This window comes from Eumetopias jubatus, unplaced genomic scaffold (genome assembly GCF_037043125.1).
Source record: "Eumetopias jubatus isolate StellerSeaLion01/CBP00866 unplaced genomic scaffold, mEumJub1_p1.0 scaffold_13, whole genome shotgun sequence".
NCBI lineage: Eukaryota > Metazoa > Chordata > Mammalia > Carnivora > Otariidae > Eumetopias > Eumetopias jubatus.
Window position 1 is genome coordinate 650,990 of NW_028274819.1, and position 26,098 is coordinate 677,087.

At 65.3% G+C, this 26,098-nt stretch overlaps 1 protein-coding gene across 1 annotated transcript; it reads left to right on the top strand.

Annotated features, from left to right (window-relative positions):
• The first annotated feature begins 31 nt into the window (after positions 1–31).
• Positions 32–26,098, top strand: LOC114201546 (mucin-2). The gene is given in 48 exon segments (XM_088017973.1): positions 32–107; positions 967–1,237; positions 1,832–1,946; positions 2,308–2,398; positions 2,471–2,580; positions 2,686–2,896; positions 3,142–3,267; positions 3,778–3,895; positions 4,126–4,264; positions 4,355–4,465; positions 4,557–4,626; positions 4,729–4,866; positions 4,961–5,125; positions 5,523–5,617; positions 5,912–6,038; positions 6,299–6,554; positions 6,673–6,725; positions 6,843–6,943; positions 7,283–7,434; positions 7,618–7,756; positions 8,051–8,161; positions 8,246–8,425; positions 8,528–8,767; positions 9,151–9,307; positions 9,498–9,629; positions 10,132–10,279; positions 10,537–10,580; positions 10,945–16,949; positions 16,951–17,116; positions 17,743–18,048; positions 18,326–18,555; positions 18,866–19,040; positions 19,575–19,822; positions 20,419–20,602; positions 20,840–21,062; positions 21,673–21,851; positions 22,201–22,274; positions 22,405–22,492; positions 22,583–22,614; positions 23,308–23,482; positions 23,691–23,795; positions 23,957–23,997; positions 24,137–24,259; positions 24,347–24,445; positions 25,070–25,198; positions 25,317–25,356; positions 25,634–25,760; positions 25,861–26,098. Coding segments are annotated over 48 exon segments (12,663 nt in total).

Consider the following 26,098-nt stretch of genomic DNA (forward strand, 5'->3'; position numbering starts at 1 on the left):
GCTGCTCTCCCTGCCGCCCTTCTGAGCCACCATGGGGCTGCCGCTAGCCTGCCTGGTGGCCGTCTGTCTGGCCCTGAGCTCCTCTGGGGGTGCAGAGCTCCAGAGAGGTGAGAGGCAGCAGGAAGGCCGGGGCGGCCCAGAGCAGAGGTTCTACCTGGGAGTAGGTGACCCTCCTCTGCCCAGCCTTTGGGGGTGTACCGCTTGGGTCGGGCATCCTGCCCCCAAGCCCTGCTGACTTTGGGTGGAGGAAAGGAAGGAGGGCAGGTGGTCTTGGGTTCGCACCATCCCTTTGAAGGTGATCTCCTGGCTCGGGAGGTGGTACCTGGTGGAAACCCCTGTGCTGGGCCTTTGTCCAGGGGGTGTGTGGGGGAGGTAGGGGCAGCCAAGAGGGGCTGGCTGTCAGGGACCCTCGGAGGGCCAAGGCCAAGATGGCCCTTCCGCAGAGGGTTTGGCACATGATGAAGGGGTCATTCCAGAAAAGACTGGTCATGTTAGTTGGGGACATCTCCATCCCATGTGGGTTGGGTGACAAAGCCACTGGAGGGGAGCTGGCCTCAAATGTTTGGACACGACGTGGGCACCGTCTGAGGGTGCAGGGACGCAGTCCTGCTGGATTAGGGGCTGTGAGAGCAGCAGGGGGGTACACGGATTCTGGCAGTGACAGGGTGGGGGACACTGGGCCGGGTGGAGAGGGTGCCCGGGGGTCTGGAAAGCCCCTCTGCCCCCGCTGCCCGCCTGGCAGATGGCTGCATCCCGTGCCAGGCTGGGGCGCGAGGGTGTGGCAGCTGGAGATGTCCTTTTGGGGGGCTGAGACCCCCAGGCAGGGTGACCAAGGTCCGGCAGGGGCCACTCTGACAGGATGGCCTCACGGAGGGTGCTCGGAGGGCGGCTGCAGGGCGGGGCCTCGGGACAGGCCTCCGGGGGGCAGCGCAGGCTGCTCACCCCTGCGTGCCCCTGCTCCCCCAGAGGGCAGGACCCGGAACCATGGCCACAGCGTCTGCAGCACTTGGGGCAACTTCCACTACAAGACCTTCGACGGGGACGTCTTCCGCTTCCCGGGCCTGTGTGACTACAACTTCGCGTCCGACTGCAGGCACTCCTACAAGGAGTTCGCAGTGCACCTGAAGCGGGGCTCGGGCAGCACCGGGGGGCACCCCCAGCTCGAGCACATCCTGCTGAACATCGGGGACGACACCATCTACCTCACTCGCCATCTGACTGTGGTCAACGGGGCCACGTGAGTGTGGCTGGGTGGCGGCGGGCGCGAGGGCTCCCCGCCCCTCCCCTGGGGGCCCCAGGCAGCATCCACCCTCTGCCCTCTGCCCTCTGAGTGAGGAGGCCCCCCCTGTTACCCAGGCTCTAGTTACAGAAGGGGGAGCCCCTGGGAGCCCCTCCCGCTCCCAGGCAATTGTCCCCCATTGTCTCTGGAACAATGGGGCTCTAAGCTGCATTCCTGCCCAGGCTCCAGCAGGGTCCGTCCTTTGTCTCGCCCGGTCTCGGAGGTGTGGGTACAGACTTGGGGCGAGCTAGCACCTGGGCCAGCCTGGGTCAGGCGGTGGGGCAGAGCCCGGCTCTGAGGACAGGGCCCTGAGGAGGGGCGGGGCCGGAGAGACAGGCAGGCAGGGGGTGGACAGGGGCTGTCCTGCCATGGCCCACCACGCCGTCTGTGGTCCCCACACGGCTGGCTGGGAGCTGAGGCCACCCCACCCACCCGACGTGCAGCCTCAGGCCCCCCCAGCCCCGCCTCGGGCAGGGGATGGTGGCGGGCCTGCTGCGGTGGGTGGCCATGTGTCGGCTGGCGTGTGACCCTGGCCCGGCGCCCCTGCCCCAGGGTCAGCACCCCGCACTACAGCTCTGGGCTGCTCATTGAGAAGAGCAACACCTACACCAAGGTCTACTCCCGCGCTGGACTTACCCTCATGTGGAACCGGGAGGACTCACTCATGGTGCGTGCAGCCCCACCATGGGCCTGGGGCCGGGGTGCCTCTACCAGGTCTGAGCCTTGTCCCGAGGGGTTCGGCCATGGGGGGGCGCGCTGTGGAGGAGCAGAGGTGGGGCCGAGCAGCCCACCCAGGGAGGGGACCCTCGGGGCCTGGGGAGCTGGGCTGGCCCTCCCCCTGTCCCAAGCCCCTCCTGGTCCTCAGTGACCCCCGGTGCCAGGACACCCTGGCCTGACTCCAGCTCTCTGGTGGATGTCACTTGGAGGAGCTGCTGAGGCTGACCTGGCCACGGGAGGCTCATCCGGCTGCCGCGGCCTGGGGTCCAGCCGGCCCCCAGCCCCTCACCTGCCTCCTTTTCCGCCAACAGCTAGAACTGGACAGTAAGTTCCGGAAACACACGTGTGGCCTCTGCGGGGACTACAATGGCCTGCAGACCTACTCCGAGTTCCTGTCTGAGGGTGAGGGCCTCCCCGGGGGCGGGGGGGCTGTGCGGGCTCTGGGCGCCCCCCGCTGACGGGCTGTGCCCCCAGGCGTGCTCTTCAGTGCCCTCGAGTTTGGGAACATGCAGAAGATCCACAAGCCCGAGGTGGAGTGCGATGACCCTGAGGAGACGCCGGCCCTGGAGTCCTGCTCTGAGCACGTGAGTCGCGGCCCGAGTTCCCGGGTGCGGGCGTTCTAGGCACGACACGGAGGCGGGGTGGGCACGGGAAGCCCTCACCTTGTTCCTGCTCCTGTGTGTCTGCAGCGCGCTGAGTGCGAGAAGCTGCTGACAGCCGCGGCCTTCGACGACTGCCTGGGCCTTGTGCCGCTGGGGCCCTACGTGCAGGCGTGCGTGCAGGACCGCTGCGGGTGCCTGGCGGGCTCCTCCTGCACCTGCAGCACCCTCGCTGAGTTCTCCCGCCAGTGCTCCCATGCAGGCGGGCAGCCCCGCAACTGGAGGACCGCCGAGCTCTGCCGTAAGCGCCACAGAGCCGCCGGGATGGTGGGGCGGCAGGCACCCTTGGGGCCCCAAGGCTGGGGGCGCCGTCTGGGGGGCAGGGCAGCCCAGCGCCCTGGTCCGGGAGGAGCCGCGTCTGTGCCCACCAGGCGGCGGGGCGGCCCAGGTGGAGGCGTGTGAGGCAGCAGTCGGCCGAGCCGGTGCCCCGCTCCCCTGCCCGCTGCACTCCCCTCCCCACTCAGGGGCCTGCCTTTGCCCTCCTAGCCAAGAGCTGCCCCGGGAACATGGTTTACCTGGAGAGCGGCTCGCCCTGCATGGACACCTGCTCACACCTGGAGGTCAGCAGCCTGTGTGAGGAGCACCGCATGGACGGCTGTTTCTGCCCGGAAGGTGTGTGCCGTGGAGGCCGCAGGGCAAGGGGTGGGGGCGCTGCCCCGATGTGGCCCCCTAGGCCAGCGTGCCCTGGGACCAGGGGGCAGCCGTGCAGGTGGTGGGGGCAGCGACAGGGGCGGAAGTGAGGTGTGGTGCCTCCTCCCCTGACAAATGCCGAAGACCCCCTTCCCCCAAACACACACAGTGGTGGCTTTGGGGGGTCTGGATGGGGGGACTCCTTCCTGGTCATCACCCCGTGGGCACACATCCTGCTGCCCCACTCACGGAGCCTGGAGGCCCCTAGGAAGGTGGTCTGGAGGCCAGGCTCCCATGGCATGGGGGGGGGCACCGAAGCAGAGGTACCTGTGGGGGGAGCGGGGAAGGCCTGGCTGGTGACCCCACCTCGGGGCTCGCCCCACTTTCCGCACGCCGGCCCGGGGCTGTGGCCCCGCCAGTGGGAGCCCCGCTGTGGGGATTCTGGGCTTTCTGAGGCCGGCTGGCTGTAACGTCGTGTCCCGCACCATCCAGGCACCGTGTATGATGACATCGCAGGCCTCGGCTGCGTCCCCGTGAGCCAGTGCCACTGCAAGCTCCACGGGCACCTGCACTCACCTGGCCAGCGCATTAGCAGCGACTGCGAGGAGTGGTGGGTCGGGGGCCCAGGGCTGGGGGGGCAGGGCTGGTGGGAGGGCTGGCGGGGTGGGCAGGGGGGAGCAGGGCTGGGGAGCGGGGCTGGGAGCTGGTGGGCTGGGGGGGAGCAGGGCTGGCAGACAGGGCTGGGGAGCAGGGCTGGGGGCCAGTGGGCTGGGGGGGAGCAGGGCCAGTGGGCAGGGCTGGGGGGCGGCTGAGCCTCATGTCATGCCTCATCGCCCACAGCATCTGCACCGCCGGCCGCTGGGTGTGCAAAGACCTGGCGTGCCCAGGCACCTGTGCCCTGGAGGGCGGCTCCCACATCACCACCTTTGATGGGAAGAAGTACACCTTCCACGGGGACTGCTACTATGTGCTGATCAAGGTAGCTGGCCGGGCGGTGTGCGGGCTGAGCGGGGGCCTGGCCCCGTGTCAGGCTCCGGGTCGGTCACTGCCACTGCCCCATCCCCCGCAGGGCGACCACAAAGACTCCTATGCCCTCCTGGGCGAGCTGGCCCCCTGCGGCTCCACGGACCAGCAGACCTGCCTGAAGACGGTGGTGCTGCTGGCCGACAGCAGGAAGAACGTGGGTGCCCCCGCCCCAACCCTCCCTGCCCCGCACCCCGGGGCCCCCGAGGCCCTTCTCAGCCCGGCCGTCCCCTCTGCCCCTCCCGCAGGTGGTGGCCTTCAAGTCGGACGGCAGCGTCCTGCTGAACGAGCTGCAGGTGAACCTGCCCCACGTGACGGGTGAGTCCCGCCCCCGGAGCACCCAGCAGGGTCTGCTGGCGGGAGAGTGGCCCCCACAGCTCGAGAGCCCCTGCTGACCAGCCAGGACCCCCTGCCTTGCAGCCAGCTTCTCCATCTTCCAACCGTCCGCCTACCATCTCATGGTGAGCACCGCCTTCGGCCTCAGGCTGCAGGTCCAGCTCGTGCCCATCATGCAGCTCTTCGTGACGCTGGACCAGGCTGCCCAGGGGCGCGTGCAGGGTGAGTGGTGCCCTTGGCTAGCCCCCACAGAGGCCCTGCTCAGGGCCTGCCCCCCAGGGCCCTGTCCCTCCCCAACCCTGTGCTGGCCCCTCAGGTCTCTGCGGGAACTTCAACGGCCTGGAAGGGGATGACTTTAACACAGCGGGCGGGCTGGTGGAGGCCACGGGGGCTGGCTTCGCCAACACCTGGAAGGCCCGGTCGAGCTGCCATGACAAGCTGAACTGGCTGGACCACCCCTGCTCCCTCAACATCGAGAGCGGTGAGGCTCGGCCTCGTGGGGCACATGGGGCTCCCAGGGGGACGTGGTGGGTAGGTGGGGGCGGGTGAGGCCGGGTGGCCAGCCCATCCACCTGAGGCTTTCTGCCACGTGGCTGGTTTATGGTGGCCCACAGTGGCAGCCCGCCAAGCGACACAGCAAAGGGGCCAGGCCCGCTCGTTAATCACTGGGTGGTGGCCCTCGTCCTGGGGCTGGTCTGGTGCCATGACATACTGCCCCTCACGTCAGGGTCGGTTGAGGGAGGGGAGGCGGTGGGTGCCCCACCTTACGAGGGGTGTGGTCTTGCACTGGGCTGGAGGGGCCTGGGTGGCCAGGCGGCTGGACTCAGGGGATGTGCTGGAGAGGGCTGCCCCTGCTGAGGTTCTGACCCCTTCTCCAGCCAACTATGCCGAGCACTGGTGTTCCCTGCTGAAGAAGACAGAGACCCCCTTTGGCAGGTGCCACGCGGCCGTGGACCCCTCGGACTATTACAAGGTGGGTGGGACCCGCACATGCACTGCTCCCCACCTGATCCGTGCCAGCAAGGTGTGCTCTGCGCCCCGGGCTGAGCCTGACCCCTGCCTGCAAGGCCGCTGCTGGAAGTTGCTGAGCTTGTTTGTGCAAGCACACGTATGTGTGTGTATGTGCACCTTGCAGGGATGTAAGCTTGTGTGTGTGTGTGCACAGATGTCACTGTGTGCAGGTGGGTGTGCACGTGGGTGTCTGTGTGTGCACACGGGGGTGTGCCGCCCGCTTCCTTCCCTCACTGCCTGTCCCCCTCACCCCCAGAGGTGCAAGTATGACACGTGTAACTGCCAGAACAGCGAGGGCTGCATGTGTGCCGCGCTGTCCTCCTACGCCCGTGCCTGCGCCACCAAGGGCGTCATGCTGTGGGGCTGGCGGGAGCAAGTCTGCAGTGAGTGCCGCCCCCTCTGGGGTGTCCGGGGTGCCCTGTGGCGGGAGGGGTCAGCCCGCTGCGGCCACCCTCTGCTCCTCTTGGCTTGTGGCTCCCAGTGTGGGACAGGGGCTCCCGTGGGCTCCCGTGGGCCCCTTGGCTGGGCGGGCATCTGCCTGTCCTGGACAGAGGGGGGCTTGGGGACGGCCAGCGGGGACGGAGCTGGGGGGGCTGGGGGCCGCCCCTCCGCTCCTCACGCGGGGCCTCTCCCCTCTCCGCAGACAAGGATGTGGGCTCCTGCCCCAACTCACAGGTGTTCTTGTACAACCTGACCACCTGCCTGCCCACCTGCCGCTCGCTCTCTGAGGCCAACGCCCACTGCCTTCAGGGCTTCGTGCCCGTGGACGGCTGCGGCTGCCCAGACGGCACCTTCCTGGATGAGAAGGGCCGCTGTGTGCCACTGGCCAAGTGCTCCTGCTACCACCAGGGCCTCTACCTGGAGGCTGGGGAAGTGGTGCTGAGGCAGGAGGAACGCTGGTGGGTGGCCTGGGCTGGGAGGGGAGGGCCCACATCCCGCCCCGTGTCCCCGCGCCACAGGCGTGTCCGTCCCTGCCCCCGGAGCCAGGCCCGCTCACCTCCTCCCTCTTCCCCTCAGCGTCTGCCGCAACGGGAGGCTGCAGTGCGTGCGCGTCAGGCTGCTCGGCCAGAGTAAGTAGATACGGCGGCCCCGCAGGGCTCCCTGCCCTGCCCCCCCCCTCCCGGCCTTGCCGGCCCCACCCCCACCCCAGCTTCTGTTGAGCCGAGGGGCCCCCCTCTGTCCCACAGGCTGCTCGGCCCCAAAGATCCACGTTGACTGCAGCAACCTGACAGCGCTGACCATCCAGAACTCGCGACCTACCAGCTGCCAGACGCTGGCTGCCGGCCACGTGCGTGTGGGGGGCCACCAACGGGGGAGGGCGTGGACAGCTTCCACACCGGCCCTGGGGTCTGATGCCGGGTCCTGACACGCACGGGCCTCATTGGCCCTCCCCGCCCCTGGGGGCCCCCCGCCCAGCCCCCAGAGGGCTCGGGGCCGGTGTAGGGACCCCTGGCTGGCAGCCCTCGCCTGTCTCCCGGCCCGGGGCTGAGCCCGAGAGAGGAGACAGGACAGGGGTCGGGTGGGGAAGGGACAAAGGGGGAGTCTGCTGTGTGAGGAGAGGGGGCAGCCACGGGAAGGGCTGACGTGGCCATTCGGGGCCTGAAGCCCACTCTCCGGCCACCTGCAGTATCAGACCGAGTGTGTCAGCGGCTGTGTTTGCCCGGAAGGGCTGATGGACGACGGCCGTGGGGGCTGCGTTGTGGAGGAGGAGTGCCCGTGTCTGCACAACACAGACCTGTATGCCCCTGGGGACAAGATCAAGGTGGACTGCAACACGTGGTGAGTGGCCGGCCCCAGGCGCTCCGGCGGGAGCGTCCACCCTGACGAGGGGGTGGAGGTGTGGTTCGTGAGCCGCCGGCGGGGACGTCCACACGGCGCCAACTCGGCCAGGCTGCCCCCCGAGCAGCGGGGGAGGACCTGGGCCCCTGCGGCCCCTCCAGGCCCCCTTCCCACTCTCCTCAGCACCTGCCAGAGAGGGCGCTGGACGTGCACCAAGTCGCTGTGCTACAGTTCCTGCTCCATCTATGGAAGTGGCCACTACATCACCTTTGACGGGAAGTACTACGATTTCGACGGACACTGCTCCTACGTGGCGGCTCAGGTGAGGCCCAGGGCGTGGGTGTGCCCGGCCCTGGTCCCGTGGCCCCGCACCACATCCTGAGCTGCTGCCAGCCCAGTGAGGGGGCCCCGGGAAAGGGGCTGGGGTGGGGGTTCCTCCCGTTCTGGGACCCTCCCACGCTGCGCGGGGAGTGAGGGGCTCGTGTGTGGGGACCCCATGCCGCATGGTTACCCCTCTTACCAGAGGGGGGCTGTGGGTGGGCAGAGCCCAGCTGGGGTGGGGCCGGGGGCACCAGTGGCCTGGCCAGTCTGGCTTATGCCCTCTGTGGGTACCCAGGACTACTGTGGCCAGAACTCCTCCTCGGGCTCCTTCGGCATCATCACTGAGAACGTTCCCTGTGGCACCACGGGTGTCACTTGCTCCAAGGCCATCAAAATCTTCTTGGGGGTGAGTGCGGCTGACCCTGGGGACACGTGAGCCCTCGGGGACCCTCGGACTTGGCTAGTGACAGGGCCTCTCACCCGGGCGCAGAGGACGGAGCTGAAGCTGGAGGATAAGCGCCACCTGGTGATCCAGCGGGACTCGGGCCACCACGTGGCCTACACCACCCGGGAGGTGGGCCAGTACCTGGTGGTGGAGGCCAGCATCGGCATCATCGTCATCTGGGACAAGAAGACCACCATCTTCATCAAGCTGGCCCCGTCCTACAAGGTGCGTGGCGGCCCTCACCTGCCTGGCCTTCCTGCTGGGGGAGGGGACGAGCCCCCCACCCTCAAGCCCGCTCACGGAGCCCCCGGCTGGCTGTCTCTGCAGGGCACAGTGTGCGGGCTGTGTGGGAACTTTGACCACCGCTCCAGCAACGACTTTACCACGAGGGACCACATGGTGGTGGGCAGCGAGCTGGACTTCGGGAACAGCTGGAAGGAGGCCTCCACCTGTCCGGACGTGAGCGTCACCCCGGATCCATGCGCCCGGAACCCTCACCGCCTCTCCTGGGCCGAGAAGCAATGCAGCATCATCAAGAGCTCTGTCTTTGGCATCTGCCACAGCAAGGTGCGGCGGGCCGGGGGCGGGCCCGTGAGAAGCCCGTGGCCGTGGGCTCACACTGGGGAGTCACCCTGCTGCCACCACGTGGCACCTTTCCTGCAGCTTCCGCGCCACCTTCTGTCCTTTGACGAGAGGTCCAGCCTTCCCCGAGACCCCTGGCTCGCCCCCTCCTCCTGCACCTTCCGAGGAGGGAGGAAGGACGCCTGCAGCGCCAGGCCATGGGTGGTGGCGGGGAGGGTTGGCCCACCTGTCTCTGGACCTCCCCCACCCACCCCCGGGGAGGCTAGCGCTGGGCTAGGCAACCCCTGTCCTGGGGTCTGGAGCTCCTGGGCAGGTCTGGCCCCATGCGGGCAGTATGGGCTCAGGGCACACAGAGTCTTCTCCCCCAGGTGGACCCCAAGCCCTTCTACGAGGCCTGCGTCCACGATTCGTGCTCTTGCGACACAGGCGGGGACTGTGAGTGCTTCTGCTCTGCCGTGGCCTCCTACGCTCAGGAGTGTACTAAGGAGGGGGCCTGTGTGTTCTGGAGGACGCCAGACCTGTGCCGTGAGTGTCCCCCCATCCTGGAGCGGGGGACTGTGCTGTGCTGGGGAAGCAGTCCTCACCCATCAAAGCGATGGGTGTGTGGGGGCTCCTTTCTGCCTCCCTGGCCCCAGGGGCCAAGTGTTGCTCCTCGGGGGCCGTGCCGGCCTGGCCTCGGCCCTCCCTGAATCTGACCCCTCCCCCTCCCCTGCAGCCATATTCTGTGACTACTACAACCCCCCGGACGAGTGTGAGTGGCACTATGAGCCCTGTGGGAACCGCAGCTTTGAGACCTGCAGGACCATCAACGGCATCCACTCCAACATCTCCGTGTCCTACCTGGAGGGTGAGCAGGCCTCAGGGGCGCAGGGACGGTGACCCCACGAGAGATGCCCCGTGGGGCTGGGGACCTGAGGTCCAGGTGGGCCAGGCTCACCTTGCTGTAGAGTGCATTCACGGAGCTAAGAGAGCCAGAAAGAACCCAGGAAACTGCAGAGTAAGACAAGGCAGTGTGTGTCCCGGACACAGGTCTGGGGGACTCTTCAGGGCTTTTGAGCCAAGAACTAGGGGCATGACGGAGTAAGCCACCTCTGGGGAGGGAGCATCCCAGCCTGTGGGAGCGAGGCAGGGTCAGGAGGCTGGGCGGGGAGGCGCTGGCTGTCCCGTTGGCCACATGTGGCGGGGTGTAGGCCTTAGTTGGGGGGTCCCGGCCCCGTCCTCTTGTTCTCTGGCCTTTCCCAGAGGAACATCCTGGAGAGAAGCACCTGCCGTGGTGGGGAGGGTGGGTGGGGTCTGCTGGTCGTGGGACCTTCCTCAGTGGTCCAAGCCCCGTGGCCTGTGCCCGCCAGGCTGCTACCCCCGGTGCCCGGAGGACAGGCCCATCTATGATGAGGACCTGAAGCAGTGCGTCACGGCGGGCAAATGTGGCTGCTATGTCGGGGACACTCGTTACCCACCTGGAGGATCCGTTCCCACCAACGAGGACTGCCAGTCTTGGTACCTAAGCTCATGCTGCCAGGGGCCCCGGGGGGGGGGGGCAGACGCACACGCACACACGGCTCAGCGGCATATGCATGGGTGCACGTGCACACAAGGGCAGGCGCACAGCCCAGGAGCCAGGGCCTGGGGGCACGAGCTCCCATCCATGGGCAGAGGTTCTGGGGCTGTGCCTGGGACACAGGAGGGCAGGAGGCTGAGGGCGGGAGGCCGGGAGGGGCATGTCCTGCAGTCTGCAGTCTGCACTTACTTTACAGCGTGTGTACCAACACCTCGAAAGTCGTCTGCTGGCCAGAAGAAGGTGAGCTGCCCTCTGCGTCGACCACGAGGTGACCCCCAGGAGAGCCCCCAGGCTGCCTGCCCTGGATTCTGGGGGTGGGGCTCTGTCTCACCCTCCCCTAACCCCGTGGCCCCCCAGGGGTCTTTCCCGGCTCAGAGCTGGCTCCGGCTTTAGCAGCCTCCCCACGCTTGTGATGGGAGCCAAGGTCACCCCTCTGCCATCCAGCTTCTGTGCCCTGATGGGGGGCCCCTTTGGGGTCTGGAGGTAGAGTCCTGAGGGGGAATTGGCCTGGCATTTGTTGGAGCAGGGGGGAGCCTGGGGGGTTCTTGGGAGTCTCTGTCTTGCTCCTGCCATGTTGACCTGGGCCTTCCCTCCTGCCCCCCAGGGAAGATTCTCAACTACACCCAGGACGGCTTCTTCTGCTACTGGGAGGTCTGTGGCCCCAACGGGACAGTGGAGAGACACTTCAACATCTGCACAACCTCAACCACCCGGCCGCCCTCCACCACGATCCCCGTCACCACCAGTACCCCCCTCACCACCACCACCACCACCACCACCACCACGCCAACCACCACGCCGACCACTACCATCACCACCACTCCGACCACCACGCCGACCACCACGCCGACCACCACCATCACTACCACTCCGACTACCACGCCGACCACCACCATCACCACCACTCCAACCACCACGCCGACCACCACGCCGACCACCACTCCGACTACCACACCAACCACCACCATCACCACCACGCCGACCACCACGCCGACCACCACGCCGACCACCACTCCGACTACCACACCAACCACCACCATCACCACCACGCCGACCACCACGCCGACCACCACGCCAACCACCACCATCACTACCACTCCGACCACCACGCCGACCACCACCATCACCACCACTCCAACCACCACGCCGACCACCACGCCGACCGCCACTCCGACTACCACACCAACCATCACCATCACTACCACTCCAACCGCCATGCCGACCACCACCATCACCACCACTCCAACCACCATGCCGACCACCACGCCGACCACCACCACCACAGGCACACCAACCTCGACTCCCACCATCACCACCACCACAGGCACAGAGACCCCGACCCCAACACCTACTCTGACCACCACGACCACCTCGACGTCCACACCTACTCCAGAACCCCCGACCACCACCATCACCACCACGCCTACCCCGGGATCAACCACCACAGGGCCAACAATCTCTCCCTGTGTGCCTCACTGCAACTGGACGGGCTGGCTGGATTCAGGTAAACCAAGCTTTACGAAACCGGGTGGAGACATTGAATCAATTAAGGATGTCTGTAAAGAAGACTGGGCAGTCAACATCTCCTGCAGAGCCACGCAGTTTCCCAACATTCCCATCGGAGAACTTGGGCAAAATGTGGTGTGTGACCTCTCTGTTGGGTTGGTGTGTAGAAATGAAGACCAGAAGCCAGGGGGGATCATGCCGCAGCCCTTCTGCCTCAACTATGAGATCAATGTCCAATGCTGTATAATGCCTCACGACTGTATCACAAAACCTCCTCCTACCACCACCCTGACCACCACCACCACCATCACCACCACCGTGGGCACCCCAACCCCAACCCCCACCATCACAACCACCACAGGCACAGAGACCCCAACACCCACCATCACCACCTCTCCAAACACCACCATGACCACCACTACAACCACCACCACCACGGGCACTCTGACCCCGACCCCCACTATCACCACCACTCCTACCACCACCAGCACAGGCACCCCAACCCCAACCCCCACCATCAGCACTACCACGGGCACTGAGACCCCGACCCCCACCATCACCACCACTCCGAGCGCCACCACTTCTACCACCACCACGGGCACACCAACTCCGACCCCCACCATCACCACCGCTCCGAGCACCACCTCGACCACAATCACCACAGGAACAGCAACCCCAACACCCCCTATCAGCACTACCACGGGCACTGAGACCCCGACCCCCACCATCACCACCACTCCAAGCACCACCACCATGACTACCACCACCACAGGAACCACAACCCCAACCCCCAACATCACCACCACTCCAAGCATCACCACTTCTACCACCACCACGGGCACACCAACTCCGACCCCCACCATCACCACCGCTCCGAGCACCACCTCGACCACAATCACCACAGGAACCGCAACCCCAACCCCCCCCATCAGCACTACCACGGGCACTGAGACCCCGACCCCAACCATCACCACCACTCCGAACATCACCACTTCTACCACCACCACCACAGGAACCACAACCCCAACACCGACCATCAGCACGACCACAGGCACTGAGACCCCAACCCCCACCATCACCACCACTTTGAGCACCACCACTTCTACCACCACCACAGGCACACCAACTCCGACCCCCACCATCACCACCACTCCAAGCACCACCACTTCTACCACCACAGGAACCACAACCCCGACCCCCACCATCAGCACTACCATGGGCACTGAGACCCCGACCCCCACCATCACCACCACTCCGAGCACCACCACTTCTACCAGCACCACGGGCACACCAACTCCGACCCCCACCATCACCACCACTCCAAGCACCACCTCGACCACAACCACCACAGGAACCACAACCCCAACCCCGACCATCAGCGCTACCATCGGCACTGAGACCCCGACCCCCACAATCACCACTACTCCAAGCACCACCACCATGACCACCACCACCACAGGAACCATAACCCCAACCCCCAACATCAGCACTACCACGGGCACTGAGACCCTGACCCCCACCATCACCTCCACTCCAAGCACCACCACTTCTACCACCATAGGAACCACAACCCCAACCCCCACCATCAGCACTACCACGGGCACTGAGACCCCGACCCCCACCATCACCACCACTCCGAGCACCACCACTTCTACCACCACCACGGGCACACCAACTCCGACCCCCACCATCACCACCACTCCAAGCACCACCACTTCTACCACCACAGGAACCACAACCCCGACCCCCACCATTAGCACTACCACGGGCACTGAGACCCCGACCCCCACCATCACCACCACTCCGAACATCACCACTTCTACCACCACCACCACAGGAACCACAACCCCAACCCCGACCATCAGTGCTAACATCGGCACTGAGACCCCGACCCCCACAATCACCACTACTCCAAGCACCACCACCATGACCACCACCACCACAGGAACCACAACCCCAACCCCCACCATCAGCACTACCACGGGCACTGAGACCCCGACCCCCACCATCACCACCACTCCGAGCACCACCACTACTACCACCACCACAGGCACACCAACTCCGACCCCCACCATCACCACCACTCCAAGCACCACCACTTCTACCACCATAGGAACCACAACCCCAACCCCCACCATCAGCACTACCACGGGCACTGAGACCCCGACCCCCACCATCACCACCACTCCGAGCACCACCACTTCTACCACCACCACGGGCACACCAACTCCGACCCCCACCATCACCACCACTCCGAGCACCACCTCAACCACAACCACCACAGGAACCACAACCCCAACCCCCACCATCAGCACGACCACAGGCACTGAGACCTCGATCCCCACCATCACCACCACTCCGAGCATCACCACGACCACAACCACCACAGGAACCACAACCCCAACCCCCACCATCAGCACTACCACGGGCACTGAGACCCCGACCCCCACCATCACCGCCACTCCAAGCACCACCACTTCTACTACCACCACAGGCACACCAACTCCGACCCCCACCATCACCACCACTCCAAGCACCACCACTTCTACCACCACTACCATGGGCACACCAACTCCGACCCCCACCATCACCACCACGCCAAGCACCACCTCAACCACCACCAAAACGGGCACACCAACTCCGACCCCCACCATCACCACCACTCCAAGCACCACCACTTCTACCACCACCACCACGGGCACACCAACTCCGACCCCCACCATCACCACCACTCCGAGCACCACCTCGACCACAACCACCACAGGAACCACAACCCCAACCCCCACCATCAGCACTACCACGGGCACTGAGACCCCGACCCCCACCATCACCACCACTCCAAGCACCACCACTTCTACCACCACCACGGGCACACCAACTCCGACCCCCACCATCACCACCACTCGAAGCACCACCTCGACCACAACCACCACAGGAACCCCAACCCCAACCCCTACCATTGGCACTACCATGGGCACTGAGACCCCGACCCCCACCATCACCACCACTCCGAGCACCACCACTTCTACCACCACCACAGGCACACCAACTCCGACCCCCACCATCACCACCACTCCAAGCACCACCACTTCTACCACCACAGGAACCACAACCCCGACCCCCACCATCAGCACTACCACAGGCACTGAGACCCCGACCCAAACCATCACCACCACTCCGAACATCACCACTTCTACCACTACCACCACAGGAACCACAACCCCAACCCCGACCATCAGCACGACCACAGGCACTGAGACCCCAACCCCCACCATCACCACCACTCTGAGCACCACCACTTCTACCACCACCACGGGCACACCAACTCCGACCCCCACCATCACCACCACTCCGAGCACCACCACTTCTACCACCACCACAGGCACACCAACTCCGACCCCCACCATCACCACCACTCCAAGCACCACCACTTCTACCACCACCACAGGCACACCAACTCCGACCCCCACCATCACCACCACTCCAAGCACCACCACTTCTACCACCACAGGAACCACAACCCCAACCCCGACCATCAGCACGACCACAGGCACTGAGACCCCAACCCCCACCATCACCACCACTCCGAGCACCACCACTTCTACCACCACCACAGGCACACCAACTCCGACCCCCACCATCACCACCACTCCAAGCACCACCACTTCTACCACCACAGGAACCACAACCCCAACCCCGACCATCAGCACGACCACAGGCACTGAGACCCCAACCCCCACCATCACCACCACTCTGAGCACCACCACTTCTACCACCACCACGGGCACACCAACTCCGACCCCCACCATCACCACCACTCCAAGCACCACCTCGACCACAACCACCACAGGAACCACAACCCGAACCCCGACTATCAGCGCTACCATCGGCACTGAGACCCCGACCCCCACAATCACCACTACTCCAAGCACCACCACCATGACCACCACCACCACAGGAACCATAACCCCAACCCCCAACATCAGCACTACCACGGGCACTGAGACCCTGACCCCCACCATCACCTCCACTCCAAGCACCACCACTTCTACCACCATAGGAACCACAACCCCAACCCCCACCATCAGCACTACCACGGGCACTGAGACCCCGACCCCCACCATCACCACCACTCCGAGCGCCACCACTTCTACCACCACCACAGGCACACCAACTCCGACCCCCACCATCACCACCACTCCAAGCACCACCACTTCTACCACCACAGGAACCACAACCCCAACCCCCACCATCAGCACTACCACGGGCACTGAGACCCCGACCCCCACCATCACCACCACTCCGAACATCACCACTTCTACCACCACCACCACAGGAACCACAACCCCAACCCCGACCATCAGCGCTAACATCGGCACTGAGACCCCGACCCCCACAATCACCACTACTCCAAGCACCACCACCATGACCACCACCACCACAGGAACCACAACCCCAACCCCCACCATCAGCACTACCACGGGCACTGAGACCCCGACCCCCACCATCACCACCACTCCGAGCACCACCACTACTACCACCACCACAGGCACACCAACTCCGACCCCCACCATCACCACCACTCCAAGCACCACCACTTCTACCACCATAGGAACCACAACCCCAACCCCCACCATCAGCACTACCACGGGCACTGAGACCCCGACCCCCACCATCACCACCACTCCGAGCACCACCACTACTACCACCACCACAGGCACACCAACTCCGACCCCCACCATCACCACCACTCCGAGCACCACCACTTCTACCACCACCACAGGCACACCAACTCCGACCCCCACCATCACCACCACTCCGAGCACCACCACTTCTACCACCACCACGGGCACACCAACTCCGACCCCCACCATCAGCACCACTTCGAGCACCACCTCGACCACAACCACCACAGGAACCACAACCCCAACCCCCACCATCAGCACTACCACCGGCACTGAGACCCCGACCCCCACCCTGACCACCACGACGACCACCACCACCACGAGCACCCCGACCATCACCACTACCATGGGCACTGAACCTGCAGGTAAGACCACCATGCCAAAACCCCCACTTGAGCCCTCCTTTCCTCCAAACTCTTGAGTTCATCTTTCCTCTTTTCACAGAATCAACCACGCTTCTGACCACCACCCCAACAATCGTGGAGACATCCAGCACACTATCACCCTCCCCGCCAACAGAAACAAAGGGCACTACCACAGGAGGCACTTCGCCTTCTCCGCCCACTCCTGCTACCAGCACTCCAGGTACATAAGCACCACGGAGCTAGTGTGATTGCTAGTGGTGTGCTCAGAGTCCTCCTAACCCCAGGAGAGCAAGCTTTCCTGCCAGGGGGCCATACAGCTTCTCAGACATGAGGTGTGGGCAGCAGAGCAGAGAGCTCCCCACTTCCCCCCCACAAGATGTCTCTTCAGGCATCGCTTCCTGAGGTCCTGTTCCTCAATCCTTGGCTGTGTGATGGGCAATATGGGCAAAGAAGTCCAGGGAGGGGGCCCCACTGTGGCATGTGGGGCCAGGGCTGGGAATGGAGGCTCCAGTCAGGTGCCCTGGGAGACCCTCCTTCTGTCCTCCACTTCTGCTGGCACCTCCCCATGGGGCTTCAGAGGGCAGCTGGTCAGCATAATCTCAGACGGACCGTGTTGTGACAACCCCTTCAGCCTCACCGCTGGGGACCTAACACTGGATGGTGGGCCCTGCTCACCTTGCCCTACCTTGAGACTGAGAGCCAGGAAAGTGGACGTCGGCCTTTCCATGCCACGTGCCACACCTTGAGTGGGTTTTCTGCGAGGTGGCTGCATTTGCCATTGGGCCCCTGTGGTCTCTCAGATGAGTGGATGCTATCAGCTCCCACCTGAAACCTTCTTTTTTACAGGCATGCAGACCTCTGGTCCCACCTCCTCGAAGACCACCCCCACCAGCAAAACTACAACCGGGCCCCCCTCACCCACCCCAGGAGCCCCCTCCACGCCCACTCCCACGACTGTGTCAACGACCACCATAGGAACCTCCACACCGCCCACGCCATCCAGGCCACAGACCACCAGCACCACGACCTCCCGTGTGCCCACCCCTACACTGACCCCGATCTCCACCCCCAACCTCACCATAAGCACGGGCACAGTCATCTCTTCCTCTCAGGTCATCTGCTGCGTTTTGAACGACACCTACTACATACCAGGTACCCAAGCTTTTCCCTCTGGCTTTCAGTCGACAGAGGCTGGTGGGGCTTTTGTCTCTGCTTTTCCCAGTGGTTGGGGGTGAGGCGTCAGTTTAAACCAGGAGGTAACTTGGGAAGCTGGATGCTGGATGTGGGTGGCTGTCCCTGTGGTCAGCCCCGCTTTGCTGTAGCCATGAATCAGGGAAGTGGGGGTTGGTGGCCTCATGGGGACCTGCCTGCATGCCCTGGTGGCCAGCCCTGTCTGGACAGTGGAGGACCGGTCTCTCTCCCCTCGCAGGTGAGATGATGTACAATGGCACGCACGGGGACACCTGCTATTATGTGAACTGCTCGTTGTCCTGCACCATGGAGATTTTCAACTGGTCGTGCCCGTCCACACCCTCCACAACACCCAGCCCTTCCAAGCCGACACCCGCTTCAACGCCCAAACCAGCCACGCCCACAGCATCGAGCACGCCGGCCACCACCAAGCCCCCTGCGTGCCCAGACTTTGATCCTCCCAGACAGGTCAGTGTGCCGTGGGCTACTTTTTGTCCCCTTGGCACTGAGCACACTCACCCACCAGCCAGGTTTCCGGAGCCCAGACACTGCCTTTCTGCTGGTCATCCAAGACGCCCCTGTCCCTACGCCCTGCACCACCACTGAGGCTTCAAGCAGCCTTTTGGGTGCAGGGTCCACTGGAGCCCCCCACTTCTCACCCACGCCTCCCTTGCCTCAGTGAGCTGCCTCCTGCACGGGGTGCCTGGTGCCCCAGCCTCCAGCAGGGGTGGGGGGGTCCAGGCTGGTCCCCGCTGATCCTGTGCCCTTCCCGCTGTAGGAGAATGAGACGTGGTGGCTGTGTAACTGCACCATGGCGATTTGCAAGTACAACAACACGGTGGAGCTCGTGGAGATGGAGTGCGAGGTCCCGCCCAAGCCCACCTGCTCCAACGGCCTCCAGCCCGTGCTCGTCAAGGGTCCCCACGACTGCTGCCAGCACTGGGAGTGCGACTGTAAGTCCTCTGACGCCGCAGGACCCTCTGCCTTGTCCCTTCTGTGGGCGGGGGCGGCGGGACCCAAGGTGCTTGGCTGGACGGGACGGCCGCCTGCGGTGGGCTTCCTGCTTGCGTCTCATCTCAGGCAGGGGGGTCCAGGCGGGGAGGGCGGGGGCGGCGGGACCCAAGGTGCTTGGCTGGACGGGACGGCCGCCTGCGGTGGGCTTCCTGCTTGCGTCTCATCTCAGGCAGGGGGTCCAGGCGGAGGGGGGGGCTTGCCTGGTGGAGCGCAGTCCCACCCGCACAGAATGAGGCTGCTCCTGGGGCTGGAGGAGCAGAGCTGGACTCGGAACCTGGGCCTTCTGGCTCCAAAGCGAGGCTCCGTCCCACAGAACGGGCTTGGATGCCTCGCACGCCCCAGGAACCGGAGTGTGCGGCGCCCCCTTGATTCTGCTTGCTGTTCCCACCCGTGCCTGGGCTCCCTCCAGCTTCTGCCCCCGGCGCAGCCCCCGGCCCCGGGCTCGGTGTGGCTCAGCAGAGCTCCCTCTGCAGGCTACTGCGCTGGCTGGGGGGACCCACACTACGTCACGTTCGACGGGCTGTACTATAGCTACCAGGGCAACTGCACATACGTGCTGGTGGAGAGGGCCACCCCCACGCCAGACAACTTCGGGGTCTACATCGACAACTACCACTGTGACGTCAACGACCAGGTGTCCTGCCCCCGCACACTCATCGTGCGTTACGAGTCCCAGGAGGTGCTGATCAAGACGCTGCAGATGATGCCCATCAAGGTTCAGGTGCGTGGCAAGGTTGAGCTCACCCAGGCGGGGTGCACCTGTGTGCCCGTTCCCTCACTTGGCAGGGGCCGGGGCTGTTCTCTCAGGCCCTCCAGGGGCCTTCAGGGGCCCCTTGACCTCCCCCACTCAGGCTCCCACCACCTGCCCTAGTCCCAGGACTCCGTGGCAGAAGCCCCCTTCCCGAGCCCAGGCACTGGGCACACACTCCCGTGGGGTTGCTGATTCCTGTGGCCTGGGGAGCTCTGCCCTCGGCACGCACCCCCGGCGACTCCAGGGGCCTCTGAGCGCAGTGTCCTCGCGACCTGCCTCAGGGACCGGCCGGGACAAGTCTGGCCCAGACTTGGGAAGGAATGGGCAGGAAGTGGGGGAAGGGACCAGGGCAGGGGCCGGGCAGAGGTCCCCCACTGGACGCACAGGCCTGAAGACAGGCCGGGGTGGGCTGATCCCAGGTGTTCTCTGAAGACTCAGCTTGCCCCGACTCACCCCTGTGGGACCTATGAGGCTCTGTTTCCTGAGGCGGCTGGGGCTGGGCCCCAGGTGAGCAGCCACGGTGCCTGCCCCACTGGCCCCTCCTGACCCCGGGTGTCCGGCCACAGGTGCAGGTCAACAGGCAGGTGGTGGCCCTGCCCTACACGAAGAATGAGCTGCACGTGTACCAATCCGGCATCAGCTACATGGCGGAAATCTCCAAGCTGGGCGCCCTCATCTCCTACAATGGACTTTCCTTCTCCATCAGGTTGCCCTACCACCTGTTTGGCAACAACACCAAGGGCCAGTGTGGTGAGCCCCTCGGCCCTGAGGAGGGCGGCTTGGGGTGGGGGGAGGCTGGGTGTGAGCCCCTGCCAGCCCAGCGGAGGTTCTGCTCCCTGGCTCGGGGCCCCGTGGAAAGAGGCCAGTGGGAGTCCTGCCTGGTCTGTGCCCTCGGCCCCGGCCTGACAGTCACCGGGGGACCTGGGCTGGAGAAGGGGCCTGTGGGGCCTGGTGCTAGAGTACGACGTGGGCTTCCTCCCAACACAGGCACGTGCACCAACAACACTGTGGATGACTGCGTGCTGCCCAGTGGGGAGGTCGTTTCCAGCTGTGAGTTCGCAGCGGATCAGTGGATGGTGAACGACCCCTCCAAGCCACACTGTCCCCAAACCAGAGTCACCACCAAGGGCCCGACCGTCACGCCGCTGGGGGGCAACACCACCTCCCACAAGGACTGCGCCTCTCCTCTCTGCAAGCTCATGAAAGACAGGTGCCCCTGCCCTTCAGTAGCGAACTGCAGGGTCTCGGGGAGCGGCTACCTCTCCCCTCTCTGTGCCGCACCCCTGTCTGCAGAGAGGCACCAAGGCAGGGGGCTGAGCACAGGGCTGGGGTGTCAGAGGGAAGTCAGGGCGCCACGGGCAGGTGCTGGGTCCCAGAGGGCCCAGGGCGGGGGCTCCTGACGTCTACGGGGCTGAGCTGTCTTGTCAGATATCCCTGGGCCTTTCCTGGCAGATCTCTCCTGCCGCAGCAGGGTCGGCTGAGCTGGGGGCCTTATGGAGAGTGGCTGACCAGGGCCAGAGCTAGCATTCAGGGCTGGGTCAGGGAGGCACCCCCAAAGCTGGCAGCCATGCGAGCGAGGGCCTTGTCCCCAGAGGTGTGCAAGTTGACGCTGGGTGGCCCTCCGCCAGGGTTGCTGGCGGGGGTCCCAGCACCCGGCAGCCAGTGAGCGTGGAGCTCCCTCGCCTCTGGCCACTGTCCGCCCACCGGCGCTCGTTCAGTGGGATGCGGGCTGAGCCAGGCTCCAGGGGGGCAGCTGGGCGGAGGTGCTGGGCGGGTGGGGAGGGCCGGCCAGAGTGTGACCCGTGCCCCCTCCCTCACAGCTTGTTTGCCCCGTGCCATGCCTTGGTACCCCCCCAGCACTACTACGAAGCCTGCATGTTCGACAGCTGCCTTGTGCCTGGCACAGGCCTGGAGTGCGCCAGCCTGCAGACCTACGCCACCATCTGTGCCCAGGCGAACATCTGCATCGACTGGCGGAACCACACCCATGGGGTCTGCTGTACGTGCCTCTCTGCCCCTGCCCCAGACCTGTGGTCCCGCGGGCCAGATCGGGGCTCTGGGCTCTGCTGGGCGCTGCACCCGGCCTGAAGCCACGCCGGGGTGGGAGGGCTGGGTGAACAGGGAGAGCAGGCCTGGGCCTTGGGGTGAGAAGAAGGGTGGGCTTGGGGGGCTGGGGGCCTGGGGCTACGGGCTCAGGGATGGCGTGGGGGGCTGAGGCGGGCAGCACCGGGTGGCCCGTCACCCTCAGCCATCGCGGGAGTGGCTGGGCAGGCCTGTCCCTTGCCAGGGGGCCCACAGGCTCCTCCCTCCCAACTCTGGCCCCTCTGAGTCCTATCTCCTTCCTGCAGCGATGACGTGTCCGCCTCACAGGGAGTACCGGGCCTGTGGTCCTGCAAACGAGCCCTCCTGCGAGTCTAGCTTAGTCGCCGCAAGGTGCGCAGGGACGGCGGGCTCGCCCCTCAGGCTGTGCGTCGGGTCCCAGCGTGCCTGCCCCCCAGCCCGTGCGCACACCCATCTCACGATGCCCTCCCACCCCCAGACTCCCAAAGCAGAGGAGCACCGGCCTGGTGGAAGGCTGCTTCTGCCCCGAGGGCACCATGAACTACGCCCCAGGATTCGACGTCTGTGTGGACTTGTGTGGTATGCTGTCCACCCTCATCGCTGGGCGGAGCCCACCCCAGCCCTCCGGCACCGGGCTCTGCTAACGGACTGTGTTCTCTCCCTTCCCAGGCTGTGTGGGACCTGACGATGTGCCTAGAAAGGTAGGTCCTTCCTCTTGGTGCTGGGGTGGGGTTCACCCACAAGCCCGGAATCTGGGGGGCTAGGGTGGGTTGCACACAAGAGGCTGGGGGTCTCAAACCCTGAGTCATGTCATTTAAGTCCCGGAAGGCTGAGCCAGCAGGGGTGTCCCCTGGGCGCCCACCCACCCGTCCACCTCCCCCCTCCTCCCTCCCCCCAGCCTTCCCTACTCCGTCTTTCCTTCCTTCCACCCATCCATGCACTCACCCAACTATCCATCTGTCCCTTTGTCTGTCCAACTGTCCGTCCATCCATCCACCCATCCACCCACCCCTTCATGCCAACCACCCATGGGTCACCTGATGCTCCGTTCTAAACCCGAGATGACATCTTGGCCACCGCGGTGTTGTCCGTGTTTCCCACACGTGGCCAGTTCCTTGGCTCTATTCCATGCACCCCCCACACGAGTGGCGCATTTGCTGTGTGCCGGGCCCGTGGAGGCACAATGCTAGGAGCAGGTCATGGCCATGGTGTCAGCGATGTGGCCCCATGTGCTGGGAGGTGCGGAGGGCACAGGTTTCCCACGGGACCCTTGGTGCGACGCCCATTGCGGTGCCTCCTCCTGGCTGGGTGCCGGCGTGCTGTGGTGCGGCCCTGGCACGTGGCCGAGGGGGGCTGGCGCCGCGACCCCCTGCCCACCCACTTCCTCCCTGCAGTTCGGGGAGCACTTTGAATTTGACTGCAAGGACTGCGTGTGCCTGGAGGGCGGGCGCGGCATCATCTGCCAACCCAAGGAGTGCCGCCAGGAGCCGGTCACCTGCACAGAGGACGGCACCTACCCGGTCACGGAGGTCAACCCCGCGGACACGTGCTGTAACATCACGACCTGCAGTAAGGCCACCCCCCGGGCAGCGCTGGGTGCCTGGGGCTCGCCCTGCCACCCCCGGGCTGTTCTCACCTCCCCGCTGTGCCAGGACGCCTCTGACTTGGGGGCCTGAGGGGGCTGGGCCGTGCACCCAAGCTGGGGGTGTGTGTGGGGGGGGGGAGGCCGCTGCCTGCAGGCCCCGCCCTTCCCACTGTCCCCCTCCATCCCCCCTAGAGTGCAATACCAGCCTGTGTGAGGGGTTGCCGCCCAAGTGCCCGCTGGGCTTCGAAGTGAGCAGCAAGACCAGTCCTGGGAAGTGTTGTCCGCACTACTCTTGTGGTCAGTGGGGCCTCGGGGTCTGGGAACCGCGGGCAGGGTCGCCCCACGCGGTATGCATGCCCACCCTGGGCCCGAGTGCCTGTGCCATCCAGTGGCTGGGCGTCGGTCGCGGGGCCAGGCAGGCCGGCCGGACCCATGTCCCCATATTCTCTTCCTCCCAGTGCCCAAGGGTGTGTGCGTTCACGGGAATGCTGAGTACCAGGTGAGCCCTGGGCCCAGGGGTGGGGTTCCTGGGCAGGCTCTCAGGCTGGGCGGGGTGCCGGGGGCAGGGGCGGCCCTCCTGCAGGCGGGCGGGAGGCCTGGAGGTGGCCCTGCCTCACCCGCCTTCCCTGGGCCCTCAGCCCGGGTCCCCAGTGTATTCCTCCAAGTGCCAGGACTGTGTCTGCACCAGCGGCAGGAATAGCAGCTCACAGCTCAACGTCATCTCCTGCACCCATGTGCACTGCGATAACTCCTGTAGCCCCGTAAGCCACCCCGTCCCCGAGAGCCACCCTCGCCCGTCTCCCGGCTCCTTTCCTGCCCACGCCAACCTGAGCCTGCGTGTCTCACAGGGCTTTGAGCTGGTGGACGTCCCTGGGGAGTGCTGTGGCAAGTGTCAGCAGACCCACTGCATCATCAAAAGACCCAGCATGGAGAACATCATCCTAAAGGTGCGCGGGGAGCTCCACCTGCTCACATCCTGTCTCTTGACATGGGAGGGGCCGACCTGGAGCCGTGGGCGAGGCCTGGGACGACTCCTGCTGCCCCTGGCTGGGTCTCCCCAGGGCTGGGCATGGCTGTGCAAGGGTCCTGGGGTGACCGTGACAAGTGACGAGAGACTAGGGCTGGAAACACCGGGAGTGACTGACTTTCCCCGTGTGGAGCCCGAGTCCAAGCTCAAGGTGTTGCAGGGCCATGCTCCCTCCAAAGGCTCTGGGGGACCTTCCTGCCTCATCAGCTTCTGGGGCTCCAGGCGGCCCTGGGTTTGTGGCCGCATCTGTCCACTCTCTGCCTCGTGTCTTCCCGTGGCCCCTCCTCTCTCTATAAGGACACTGGTCATTGGATTTGGGGCCACCTGTGTAATCCAGGATGGTCTCTTCTTGAGATCTTTAACTTAATCACATCTATAAACACCCTTTTTTCCAAATAAGGTCACATCTGCAGGCGCTGGGGGTTAGGATGTGGACGTGTCTGTGGACTAGAGGCCGCTGGCTGTCCCGGGCCCCCCCCTGGGTGTCACCTGCTGGCTCTGGGCCCGCCAGCCGGGCCTCACCACATTGCCCTGTGCCCTGCAGCCCGGGGACATGAGTCACGACCCCACGAACAATTGCACCTTCTTCAGCTGTGTGAAAATCCACAACCAGCTCATCTCCTCCGTCTCCAACATCACCTGCCCTGACTTTGACCCCAGCATCTGCCTCCCAGTGAGTGGGGGGCCCCAGGGCCAAGCCAGTCCCTGTCCCTTCCCACCCTGTGGCTGGAGGGGGGTGCTGCCCGTCAGGGGGCAGTCCCGGATCCCAGGCTCATTCTTCTTCCCTCCAGGGCTCCATCACACTCCTGCCCAATGGATGCTGCAAGAAATGTGAGTGCAGGCTGCTGGGAGGGAGGCTCCCAGGGCACAAGGCGCAGCCAGGCAGGGGGTCTCCAGCTGGGACCCTCGAGGGGAAGAGGCGCGGGGCACGGTGTCCTGGGATCCACTGGATGCTAAATTTGAGGGCATCACCTGGGGTGCCCTGCTTGCTGGGGGGCGGCTGAGGCCAGGCGCGCTTGGGGAGGGAGAAGAAGCCGTGAGGGAAGAACCTGTAGGCCCCTTGAAGGTGTGGAGCCCCCACCCCAGAGCCTCCACCCCCTCTTGCCAGGCATCCCTCGCAACGAGACCAGGATCCACTGTTCCACCGTCCCCGTTACCAAGGAAATTTCTTACTCCGGCTGCACCAAGAAAGTCACAATGAATTCCTGCTCTGGGTCCTGTGGGACCTTTGTCATGTGAGTCCCAGGCCCTGCGTGTGCCCTGCTGGGGGTGGCAGAGCGGGGGTGGGGGGTCCCACGCCCCAGGGAGCGGCTCCTCACCGCGGCCCTCCCCCAGGTTCTCGGCGGAGGCCCAGGCCCTGGACCACTGGTGCTCTTGCTGTAAGGAGGAGCGCACCAGCCAGCGAGAGGTGCAGCTGAGCTGCCCTGATGGCCGCTCCCTGAGGCACACTTACACCCACATCGAGAGCTGCCTGTGTCAGGACAGCGTGTGTGAGCTCCCGCGGGCCCCGCACCGCCTCCCTCCCCGTGCCCGGCGCGCCAGCCCCCGGGGCCTGCCCCCGGGGAGGGATTGA